Source organism: Otolemur garnettii, unplaced genomic scaffold (assembly GCF_000181295.1).
Source record: "Otolemur garnettii isolate 467f Iridium unplaced genomic scaffold, OtoGar3 scaffold00030, whole genome shotgun sequence".
Taxonomy (NCBI): domain Eukaryota; kingdom Metazoa; phylum Chordata; class Mammalia; order Primates; family Galagidae; genus Otolemur; species Otolemur garnettii.
The window spans coordinates 7,177,764-7,189,700 of NW_003852425.1; the positions used below are offsets into that span (position 1 = coordinate 7,177,764).

Consider the following 11,937-nt stretch of genomic DNA (forward strand, 5'->3'; position numbering starts at 1 on the left):
GTGGCTGGCGCCTTAGCCGGTTGAGCTATAGGCACCGAGCCGAAAACAGTAAATTTTATTACTTTTGCGTATCAACAGATCACCTTCAGATAGCCTGAATGTATATTCCCATGTAAAGCGCTATAACTCTGGGTTTGCTTATTTTGGGATCGATTGAGACTGTCTGACCACAAATAAGAAAAACTTAAAGAAAATGAGACTTACTACAAGTACAGGGTGTCCCAAAAGTCACCCATAAAGTTGCCATACATATGGAAAATAGGAAATGGTAGCCAAACATACCCTATTTACAAGATACTCATTACAAAAGTACAAATATTTACAAAGTGGTCACCTCTTTGTAAAGTTTGGTAATGAATATTTTATAAGTAAAGGTACAGTTAGATATAATTTCCCATTTTCTTTATTCAATTACAATAATAGATTTTTAAAAATAAGATCCACAGACTGACTGTTCATAGGTTACCCCCACCCCACACAGAGGACTTACCACCTTCTAGTTTTAGGTTCACTGCGGAAGCTCCCATTACCTATTCCCTTTAATTACCTTCTTTACTGGCATTTAGTTTATAAGCAAAAGCTGCAAAAGTCAGTTCCAAATTTTATTTCATTAACTTAGAAGATGAACAAAATGTATATTTCAAATCTCATTATCTATCTGAAACTTATGTTTACATAGAAGAAAAACAGATACAGGATTTCAAGTAACTTATACAGTCCATTGTCCATTTAAAAATATTCTTCCTTCCACAAAAACTTACATTGAAAGAAAAAAAAGTCTTTTTACTGCATAAAAGCTAGATGCAAAGTTCTGATGTAAATTTATTTGTCAATTCTGGTGATGATGAGAGGCACAAATATGCATAGTTCAGTAAAATAATGCAAACGAAAAGCCTCTGTTTCTCTCAGAGACAAGAGAGAAGTCCCCATTCATGTCCCTTACAGTATCCCACAAATGACGCCCATGCTAGGTCACTTCTTCTTCTTTCCTTTCCCTTTTTTACTTCCCTCTCCTTGCTGAAGACTTTGGTCACCACCTCCTGTTTTTTGTGTCCTTGTTTTTAGTTTAGGTATCATTTCCGCTGCATACAACATTACTGACTTACCTAGGAACCAGAAGTGAGGCTTAGTTTATAATCTGAGAAGACATTAAAGGTCATTATCTTGAATATCATTAAAGTCCAAGAAACTATCGCATCAAGAAAATGGGAATTAAATAAAAATCAAGTGACTGTGAAGACAGTGACTTGCTCGAGTAGAGGCCTCTACTAGAGAAAACGTACTGAGACTGAGAACAATGCTGAAAATATTAAAGTGGACAAAATCAAAACATAGAACAGTAAGTTTGAGACAAAAATTTTGGTAATGGTTCTAGTAATTGAAGATTAAAATATATCTAAATATAACAAGTCAGAATATTACATCTTAAGTTACAGAAACATAGGGTCTGTCAGTTTTATAAAACTCAATGTCATTGGGATACAAAAGATTTTACCTACTTCCCCCAACATATCAAGGTCCCCAGCTTTCTTCTTTTTTTGCTATCTTACTAGTTTCTTATTGCAAACAGAAGTGACATCTTTTCAACCACAATTTTTACCATTACTTTATTTACTGGTCAAATAAAAAGGTTTTTCTTGTTTTTAGTCTTTTGAGATATAGTATAGGAAAGTGTCAAAGAGGGAAAAAAAACGTATTTTAATTCAAGTAAAAAGGTGTCAGTTCTTCCAACAGTTTGTTTTTAGTTCAATTAAATGGAACAGTTTAATTAAAAATGGAGTTACTAAACTGAAGAAAACAATTCTTAAAAATTAAGTGAATAGCTCCATTTATAAAAATTAAAATACACTTTTTAGAAATAAAAATTCAGAACTCATAAATAAACGCTTATGTTCCTCATACCCAGAACATTTTGTTATACTGATATCTTTTGCTTTGTTGTTGTTTTTCATGAAATAAAATATGATACCACTGGTCTTCTCTGGCCATCACCCTTTAGAGACAAGAGTTTTACTTTACTGCCCTCTGTAGAGAGCTGTGTCATCACAGCTCACAGCAACCTCCAACTCCTGGGCTTAGGCGATTCTCTTGCCTCAGCCTCCTGAGTAGCTGGGACTACAGGTGCCTGCCACAATGGCCAGCTATTTTTTTGTTGCAGTTTGGCTGGGGGCCAGGTTCGAACCCACCACCCTCGGTACATGGGGCTGGCGCCCTACTCAGTGAACCAAAGTACCGCCCAGGACCTCACCCTTATCTCCACTCTACCCTGTACTCATAATTAGGTAACTACTATCTTACATAGAAGACAGATAGACACAGGATACAGAGAGGGTATTTCCTTCCAGCCCATTTCCAAAACATTTATAATTTTTTTTGTTCAAAAAAATTTATATTAATCAGTAACATTACACATGAATCTATCAATAAATTTGACAGATTTTATATTTAAACTTACCGAAGTCATACTACATTATGTATATCTCTTGCTTTTTAGATGTATTAAGGATAGAAATTATAATTAATAGACCTGAAGGGTCTCTACAATCTGAAATGGGAAGCAACATCCAATTGCTTAATAATTTTACACTCCTTTTCTTTTTTTGAGACATAGTCTCACTGTGACACCCTTGGTAGAGTGCTGTGGCATCACAGTTCACAACAACCTCAAACTCTTGGGCTTAAGCAATTCTCTTGCCTCAGCCTCCCCAGTAGCTGGGACTCCAGGTATCTGCCACAATACCCAGCTATTCTGTTGTTTAGCAGGCCTGGGCTGGGTTTGAACCCACCAGCACCGGTGTATGTGGCCAGCGCCCTAACCACTGAGGTTTCTTTTAGGTTTCTTAACCGAAAAGAAATTAGAGTCACTGTTTACCTCTATTGGCAGTATTTCTTTTCCTATATTACTGCTAAATGCAAATTCTGGTTTTTTTACCTTTCAGTTTTAGAAGTTTTTTTGTATTGTAGAAAAATAACCTACCCCTAAACCCTATTCATTCATTTTAAAAAAGCTTACGTGATGGGAACTGTACAAGACAGAGGCTGCCATCTTCCTGTTTGAGCTGAACTCGGACTCTGCCTCTGTATTGGACATCACGATTCCATTCTCTGGAGTACATTTTATTTTTCTTATTAAAAAAAAAGGAAAGAAAAAAAACAACTTTTAAAAAGGATATTACATCAATGCAATGAGTATGGAAAATAATGAAAAAAAGAACATCATACCTCAAGAAATGCATTCAGTCCAACTGCTAAACATACATCTTGAATCTCTGTAGCTGTAGGGTTTTCAACAGCCTGAAGTTAGAAACAAAAACATGAACAAACAAAAAACAAAAACATAGCTAAGCTTTAAGTAGTTATCAGTATATTGTTGTATAGATCATTTCAAATACTAAGATCAAAACAAATCTCAAAACCTTACATTTTCTCTTTTACTTGGTAGTTTTTTCAACTGTAATTTTAAAAATTCATGGAAGTAACACTGATGCATACCTGTGTCTGTCTTTCCCTTCTAAAGGAACACAGACTTCTGAGGCCAGGTATTTTACTCACCGGTATGTTCTCCAGCACCTACCTAGCATGGCACTTTAAACACAGCAGGTGCTTAGTGAATCCTGACTGTTGAAACAATTACACATACAGCTACTCCTGAATGAGAACTGGCAGCAGCTACTAAAGCAGTGGAGCTTAGTGTTCTTGCTTCATGAAGTAGCAAGGAAAATAATTTTATGGTTGGCGGTCACCACAACATGAGGAACTGTATTAATGGGTCACGGCATTACAAAGGTTGAGAACCACTGTACTAAAGCTAAACATACGCATCCCTTATAGCATGTAATTCTATCCCTAGGTGCACTCAACAGAAATGCAAAAATATGTTCACTAAAAGACAAGCTCAAGAATGTTCACAGCAGTACCATTTATATCAGCCTCAAACTAGAACAAACCCACTATCCATCAAGAGTAAAGACTGTTGGGCAGCACCCGTAGCACAGTGGTTATGGTGCTGACCATGTGCACCAAGGGTGGTGGGTTCGAACCCAGCCCAGGGCAGCTAAACATCAATGACAACTGCAGCAGGAAAATAGCCGGGCACTGTGGCAGGCACCTGTGGTCCCGCTACTTGGGAGGCTGGAGAAAAAAAAACAGTAAAGACTGTTGTACAGTTACACAATGCAATACTATGGGGGGGGGGGGTCTAGCAGGGAATTCTATCTCCTCCCCCACCAAAAGGACATCTGGCGATGCTCCCAGACATTTTTAATGTCCAAACTAGGTATGCCAAGGTGGACAACTTGTCATCTAGTGCTGTGGTCCCCAATCCTCAGGCCATGGACCAGTACCCATGGACTGTTAGGAAAGGGCCATACAGCATTACTGCCTGAGCTCCATAGCCCCCAGCTCCGGTCTGTGGAAAAACTGCCTTCCATGAAATGGGTGGGTCCCTGATGCCAAAAAGGTTGGGGACCATTGATCTAGTGAGTACAGGTCAGGGATACTGCTGAACATCTTAAAATGCACAGCTCCCCAAACAAAGAATTACCTGGCTCAAAACATTAATGGTGTTGCTGCTGACAAACATGGCTGCAGAGCGATATAAACTTAACTACACTGGAAATGTGGGGATTAGCGAGGGGCAGTGGCTTATGCCTGTACTCCTAGCACTCTGCAGGAGCCAAGGCAGATGGACTGCTTGAGCTCACCAGTTCAAGACCAGCTTCAGGAAGAGAGAGACCTCATTTCTACAAAATATAGAAAAATTAGCTGGGCATAGTGGTGGGCACCTATAGCTCCAGCTATTTGGAAGCCTAACGCAAGGAGATCTCTTGAGCTCAAGAGTTTGAGGTTGCTGTGTGCTATGACACCACAGCACTCTACCAAGGGGACAGAGTGAGACTCTGTCTCAAGAAAAAAATAGTGGATAAATCTCAAAAGCTTTTAAGTGAAAGGTGAATAAAGACACAAAAGTAGATTAGTGCATAATACAATTTATATAAAATTCGAAAACATTCACAAGTAATTGCTGATATCAGAAGTCAGGACAGTGGCTATCCTCACATGTGTGAGCACACTGGAAGGGACAGTGACCAGGATGGGACAGAAAAGAATCTTAGATACAGGTAATGCTTTCTAATTAGGGTACTAGTTAGTCAAATACAGCATTTTGTGAAAATACATCATTTCAAACAAAGTTGTATTTATTCTGTCATTATATTACAAAATATAAATGACTCATTAAAAACACAATACGACATCAATTCAAACCTTCTACAAATGCCACCAGTTGGCATTAGGCACTAGGCTACTGGGCCAACTAAAAACTTGAGATTTTCTATCCAAAGCATACATGGAAGAAATCGTATCTTTAAAAACTTCAACATTCTACTTTTAAAGTATTAATTTTAAAGCAACTTTACCCCCTCAAAAAAAAAATTTACAAAAGGTAATTAAAATACAACTTTATTCAAGGCTGAACTTTCTGCAAGTCTTTTTCACATACTTTTTAAAAACTCACCTGCATTCTAAGCATTATACTATACAATGCTATTAGTTTTTTTTTTTTTCTTTTGCAGTTTTTGGCTGGGACTGCGTTTGAATCTGCCACCTCCAGCATATGGGGCCGGCGCCCTACTCCTTCAGCCACAGGCGCCACCCCAATGCTATTAATTTTAATTTCCTTAAATGGAAAATTGTCATGATTGGTTTAGGAAAAAAGTATAAACTACAGAACACCCACCCACTCCAACACACTACCCCCTTCTCTGCAGATACAGGCTCATAAGAATAATTTTTAAAAAATCTCTTCAGCTATAAATTAATGCCTTTCTGGGTTCACCAATACCAAGGAAAATCCCAGTTTGGGGCTGCTATTCTCAAGCCCTAGGCAAACGCAGTGAAGTATAAGAAGCTCTCCCGACCCGAAAAAGGCCAATCTCACCCAATCCCTCAAGGACTGAAGTGTCCTTACCTTACTTATGGGTATCCGCCTTCCTTCTGCGATGGTTTTCTTGTTATTTAAATAAGCAGGATAAATACAAATGAACCTGCCACAGAAAAAGCGCACCCGTTGTCACTAGAGCAGGAGTTCCAAAAATTCAATCATTCAGTCCGTCGTCATCATCACCGGTACACTCAGACTACTACTTGCTCAAGTTTTCCTCTAATTACAGCCCTAACTTACTAAAAAGGAAACTTTACTATCTCGAATGGAAAAAAAATAACCTTATGAGTTTAAACCTTAGAGAAGACTAAAAAAAAGAAAAAAAGCAAGACAACTGTCATAGACACACACAGATGACTGTCACGCATTACTGAGGGTGGGTCGTGCTCTCATAAATAAGCACGGTATCTCAGTTATTACAAACGTTAAAGACCCCATGTGATCCTTTCTGAATGTAACAGTTACAAGAACACATTTCTCACTCTGATTCTGTTACTTAGCATCATATCCACGTAGCACCTAAGGTCGGAATTTCGGGGGCCCAGCGAAAAGCCCACAGGGAGCCGCAGACTTCAGAGAAACGGGCCGCCCGGCAGGGGCGCAAGGAGGGCAGCGCACACCCGAGGCACCGCAAGCCCCTGCCTCCCTCAGGACCCACCTGTCCTGGTCGGCCGGGGACCGAACGGCGGCGCAAGCCATCCTCACTAGGGTCCACACTGCGCCAGCACAAAACCCCAAGGTAAGAAACCGGCCGGAACTCCGCTAGGAGTTTCCGAGACAGCCGGCTCTTCCGGCGGAAGTCCTGCCCCACCAGAACAGCCCTGCGAGGTTTCCACGGCCTGTTTGTTCCCGCACCTGTCGCTCGGCGGCAGATCGCTACTCCCTGACGTGGCGTGAAGAACTCTCCTCTCGCGAGATGATCCTGAAAGGTGTTATTCCTTCCTTTCCCAAATCTCGCGAGCAAGAACGTTCATAAGCGCATGCGCCCTAGTTAAAAAGCGTTTACGGTGTTAGGCGCTATCACTTCCACTTTGTCCGGCTGGTAGTGGTGGTGTGAGCGGCAGTGTTTTGTGGGCGGGGCTCTACTGAGGGAAACCTGTGTAGGTCGGAGCTCACGGACATGCTAGAGCAGGCAAGGAAATACTGTTTATGTGCGGTCTTATGTGCTCCTGGGCCGTATAGCTTGCCTGCAACTTGGCCAAAGTGAATTATTATAGTGTAAAAAGTTATTGGCATTGTGTTTCAGTGTACTGTATACATGTTAGAAACTTGACTTTTAAAACGTCAGTGGGGGCTGGGCGCGGGAGCTCACGCCTGTACTGCCAGCCCTCTGGGAAGCCCAGGCAGGTGGATTGCCTGAGCTCAGGAGTTCGGGACCAGCCCGAGCAAGAGCGAGACCCCGTGTCCAGTAAAAATAGAAAAACTAGCCCGGCGTTGTGACTGGAGCCCGTAGTCCCACTTACTGGGCAGGCTGAGGCAGGAGGATCTCTTGAGCCCAAGAGTTTGAGGTTGCTGTGAGCTGTGGCACCAGGGCACATAATTAGACTCTGTCTCAAAAAATAAACCAGGGCACAGAGTGACTCTTTAATAATCAATCGATCAATGAACAAATGTTCAGAGGAAACCTACCCTCAGATTCATTACAAGCCTACTTTGTTTTCTTGCACTGCGCAGATAACTGCGTTTTAACAAATTGAAAGTTACTGGCAACCCTGGGGTCAAGCAATATATCATATTTCAACAAGGTGTGCTAACCTTGTCTTTTTGATACATTTTGGTAGTTCTGGAAATATTTCAGACTTTTTCATTTTTATGTCTTATGGTGATCAGTGATGAGTGATCTGTATTCTGGTGACTGCTGCGTCTAACTACAGAGGTGGCTATTGCTGCGCGTCCTCCCAGTATTTCAATCCTTCTTGGCTGAAGCCAAAGTGACTTGTAGGAGATTTTTTTCCTTTTTCTTGAGACAGAGTCTTACTCTGTTGCCCTGGGAGTGTACTGTGGCATTACAGCTCACAGTAACCTCAAACTCTTGGGTTTCAAGAGATCCTCTTGCCTTAGCCTCTCAAGTAGTTCGGACTACAGGTGCCCACCAGGAAGCTTGGCTATTCCATCATTTTATAGTTCACTGTAGCTAATTCTCCCTCTCCCATTTCCTCTTGTTCTTTGATATCTTTTCAAGTATTCACAATGGGTATTGCTAATAATTTGGATGGAAATTTTTATTTGTTTTAAACATTGGGGTTATCACTAAATTACAAAAAAATTGAATTTGCATTTTTCATAGTTAAAAGTCAAATAAGTATCTGTTGATACTTGCCTACATAAGGTTCAAACTAGCACACTTTTGCTTCTTCCTTGCCTTCTAACCTATATTTCCCATTTGGGGTTTGAGTAATCTCGAATTTAAGATTATTTATATTATTAAGATCTCACCATTTCTGTTTTGAGTTATTTGGACATTCACATTGAGATTATCAGGTTAACCACACTTACTTACAGATTCACTTTTAAAAGTTTTATTGCTTAATACCTTTTCATTTATTTCACTGCTGGGGCAGCTGGAATGAAATATGCCATGCTTTCTGGTTCCCTGCAGTTTTGCAACATTCCTCATAGGTGGGGAATTCATGTTCATGAATCCAGCCTCCTCAGTGGGGAAACCCAAACCAGCAGGCCCGGGCTCCTCTGCCAATCATGTCCACCCAAGACTTGAGTTTAGCAGTGAGCCCTGTAGGGATGCAAGTGCTGCATGTAACCTTACTTCATGGCAGTGGTGTCAGGGAGTTCCAGCAGGGTCTTTACGGAATCAGTCTCACAGTCTGGTTTGGGTATTGTTTCCACTGTGTAATTTCCAAGACCAGTTTCTAGCCCTCATATAGAGCCTGTGAGATACTTGATATTTTTAAAACATCTTGTCATTTAGAGGTCTTGTTTTTTAAAAACTATAGTAACAATCCCAATAGGTTGATAAATGTTAGTTAGGCTGGTTTCAGAACTCTGAGGTAGTTTCTATTCCCTCCTTTAGCATTTAGTATTGAAGAGAAATCTGATACCAATGTAATTGTTTTTGGAGGCAGCCTATTCCTGTCTTCCCACTAATGTTTTTGGAAAGTTTTCTCTATATTTGAAATTTAAAGAAACCTCACTAAAGTTGTGTCTGAATGTGATTTTCTGTTAGTTTCAAGTTACTTCAGGAACAAAGTGGGATTGGAAATTCACAGATGTCCCCAAATCAGGAAGGTAGGTCTCAGAAATGGCAGGGACTGAGGCAGCTCCGGGAGTAGAGACTTGTTTCTCACTGCTGCCTCCTGTATGTTTTTCTCTTCTCTCCCCACTGGCTGCCTTTTCTCTTCATATCACAGTAATCTCAGCCTTAACGCTGATGACCTTCCAGTTCCTGCATTCAACCACCAGCCAGAAGTTTTCTCTGTGACTCTTATTTCAAATTGATTGGCCTATTTATTTTTTTTTCCAAGCAAAACTATACAAATCTTTGGTTATCAACCAGCTGATGATGACCCTCCCCTATGTCAGGTATCCACCTCTGGTGCAAACAGCCACGGTCAAGTGGGGGTGGGGAGAGACTGCGTGGTTCTGTGACTGGTCAGTGAAGCTAAATGTTTGGATTTCAAAAGGTAGTGTGGCAGGGTGGGTGATTGTGAGCTGTAAGCTGTGTATTTCTTTCACTAAAGACATATATAGATATATATTTTCTATAAATGTTGCTTTATATTCAACAGTTATCTTCACTAGTATACGCATTATATTGAGTATTTTTAATTAAAAAAAAGGCAACAATCCCATAACTTCAAGAAAATAGTGAATAATCACAAATGTAGAGAAAGAATTATTCTGAAGTTCAGAGGAAAGAAAGTGTGTATTTAGCACCAAGAACAATATTATACATACAGAACATACAGGTTGAAAGAAGCATCAATGGCCTAACAAAAAGCAGAATATACTTATATAGACCACAGAGTTATAGGAATGGCAGAATGACCTGGGGTTTACAGGAGCCACAGTTCATAGGATTCCACATTACAGAGTAGTTTTTTAAAGTCAGCATAATATGAGGGAGGATGAGCTATTAGAAATGAAAAAAATGTACATACACTACTTCAGCCACTGGATCAGCCACTGGACTTTTGAAAATTTATTTTTGTTTAATTTTAATGATTTTACTACTCAAATCTTTCCTCAGCTCTAGGTAGTTTACTTTCTGCATTTCTGGTACTCTGTTCTTTTCATATCTTAAGATTCAAAGAAACCCTGTGATAACATGAATTCAGATTTTGTGCAGCTATCTCCCATCCTTTGCAACAGACTCAACTTCTCACTTAACCAACTCTGCAGTAACATCATCTCTATTTTACATAATCAAGACAATTTATATTCTATTTCCAGTGCTATTTGATCCTTGGGGGAAGGGTAAATCTTTTATTTCGTTATTTCCCCTCTCATTAACTTCCTTTTTAGTACTTTGGTAATTTGCAAAGTTTATCCTCAAAAACCAATCTAATTTGCTATTGAATACCCTTTCTTTTCATCTGAAATCAATCTTCCATCATCTCAAAGTTCCCTTTTCACAGGTTCTTTAATCTTATTGCAAATGCAAATAGATATTTACTGGGGTTACTGCCAGTTACAATAATTGTGTTTCAAAGGGAACACTAACTCATGAACCTTCACTTGTTACTGTTATAACCTGTTTGTTCATGTCTGGTTAAGTGTGTCTGCCATTGGGAGTTGAGATGGACTGTATCAGATTGGAGGGCTTAATATTCAAGTCTTTCATGCCTAGAGGAAAAGTTTGTCAGATTAAAGGTTCAGTTGTTGCAAGGAACAGCTAGAGCTGAAAGGAATCTCTCAAGGAGCTTCATTTTGATAATTTAGGGCGCAGTAATTCTCAGTAACATGTGGTCCCCCAGGCAGCAGCATTAGCCTCACCTTCAAACTGGTTAGAAATACAAATTCATGGGCCCCCCTGCAAACCCGCTGCATCAGACTTGTGGGGTTGCGGCCCAGCCAAATCTTAATAAACACTTCTGGTGATTCCATTTCGCTCATTTTAAAACCACTGCCATAGGATTTGTGTCCTATAGGAGAGAAATGGCGCTCTCCCTTGTCCCCTTGCTGTCTTAATGGGCATCACAGCTCTTAACCCCTCCCCCCAATGATGGCTGTGTCCTGTGAATATTAAAGTCGAATTGAGATTTGCCCCTTTACTATTTCAGAACCATTATCTTTACCTGGGGTCTCCTCCAGCAACCTCTAATCCAAAGGGAGTAGAGGGACTGACTGGCCCTGCTCCCTGTAGTGTTGCCTACAGGAATTCCAGTTTTCTGGCCTGGCACATGGAATGAACTCTTTTCATTTCTAGTATTATGTTTTCTTCCTTACTGGAATTAAAAGGCAGTGTTATTCTAATTAACAACTCATCTCTTTCCACAAAAATATTTGAAGTCGTTTATAAAAACTGGCATACAATAATTCAGGAAAACAGAAAATCAGAACTAAAAGGAAACAAGGAAATAGCCCCTATATCAGTGGTTCTCAACCTGTGGGTCGCAACCCTCAGGAACTGTATTAAAGGGCTACAACATTAGGAAGGTTGAGAACCACTCACCTATATGCATATGTCCCCGCTGTGCAATATAAACATATTACTCCTAAACAATGCCTTTCAGACAAAATTTGACAAAAATATAAATGTAGATATAATCCAAAGACAGCAAATCGAGGTGTTCACAAAGTAGTGCAAGGGCAGAGTATGGGCTTTGGAATCAAATGCCTTAGTTCAGATCATAGCATTTACTGGCATTTTACATTAAAGGAATCCTCCTGAGGGCCCCGGGCACCGTGGCTCACACCTATAATCCCAGCACTCTGGGAGGCCGAGGTGGGTAGACTGCTTCAGATCAGGAGTTCAAGACCAGCCTGAGCAAGAGCCAGACCCCCATCTCTAAAAATAGCTGGGCAGTGTGGCAGGTGCC

The 11,937-nt window shown here is 40.3% G+C and overlaps 1 protein-coding gene across 1 annotated transcript; it reads right to left on the reverse strand.

The window, feature by feature from the left end:
- Positions 1–400: 400 nt before the first annotated feature.
- On the reverse strand, positions 401–6,708 carry SRP19 (signal recognition particle 19). Its single transcript, XM_012804622.2, has 5 exons — positions 6,600–6,708; positions 5,969–6,044; positions 3,223–3,294; positions 3,014–3,125; positions 401–1,106 (listed from the first exon to the last, which is right to left on the reverse strand). The coding sequence occupies exons 1-5, from the start codon at positions 6,638–6,640 to the stop codon at positions 973–975; spliced, it is 435 nt and encodes a 144-aa protein (XP_012660076.1). The 5' UTR covers positions 6,641–6,708; the 3' UTR covers positions 401–972.
- Between the last annotated feature and the right edge of the window lie 5,229 nt (positions 6,709–11,937).

Coding starts and splice junctions, on each gene's coding strand:
- SRP19 (XM_012804622.2), bottom strand. CDS start 6,640: ATGGCTTGCGCCGCCGTTCGGTCCCCGGCCGACCAGGACAG. Junction 3,126..3,222: donor GACTGAATGCATTTCTTGAG/GTATGATGTTCT, acceptor TTTTTTAATAAG/AAAAATAAAATGTACTCCAG. Junction 1,107..3,013: donor TCTTGTACAGTTCCCATCAC/GTAAGCTTTTTT, acceptor TCTGGTTCCTAG/GTAAGTCAGTAATGTTGTAT.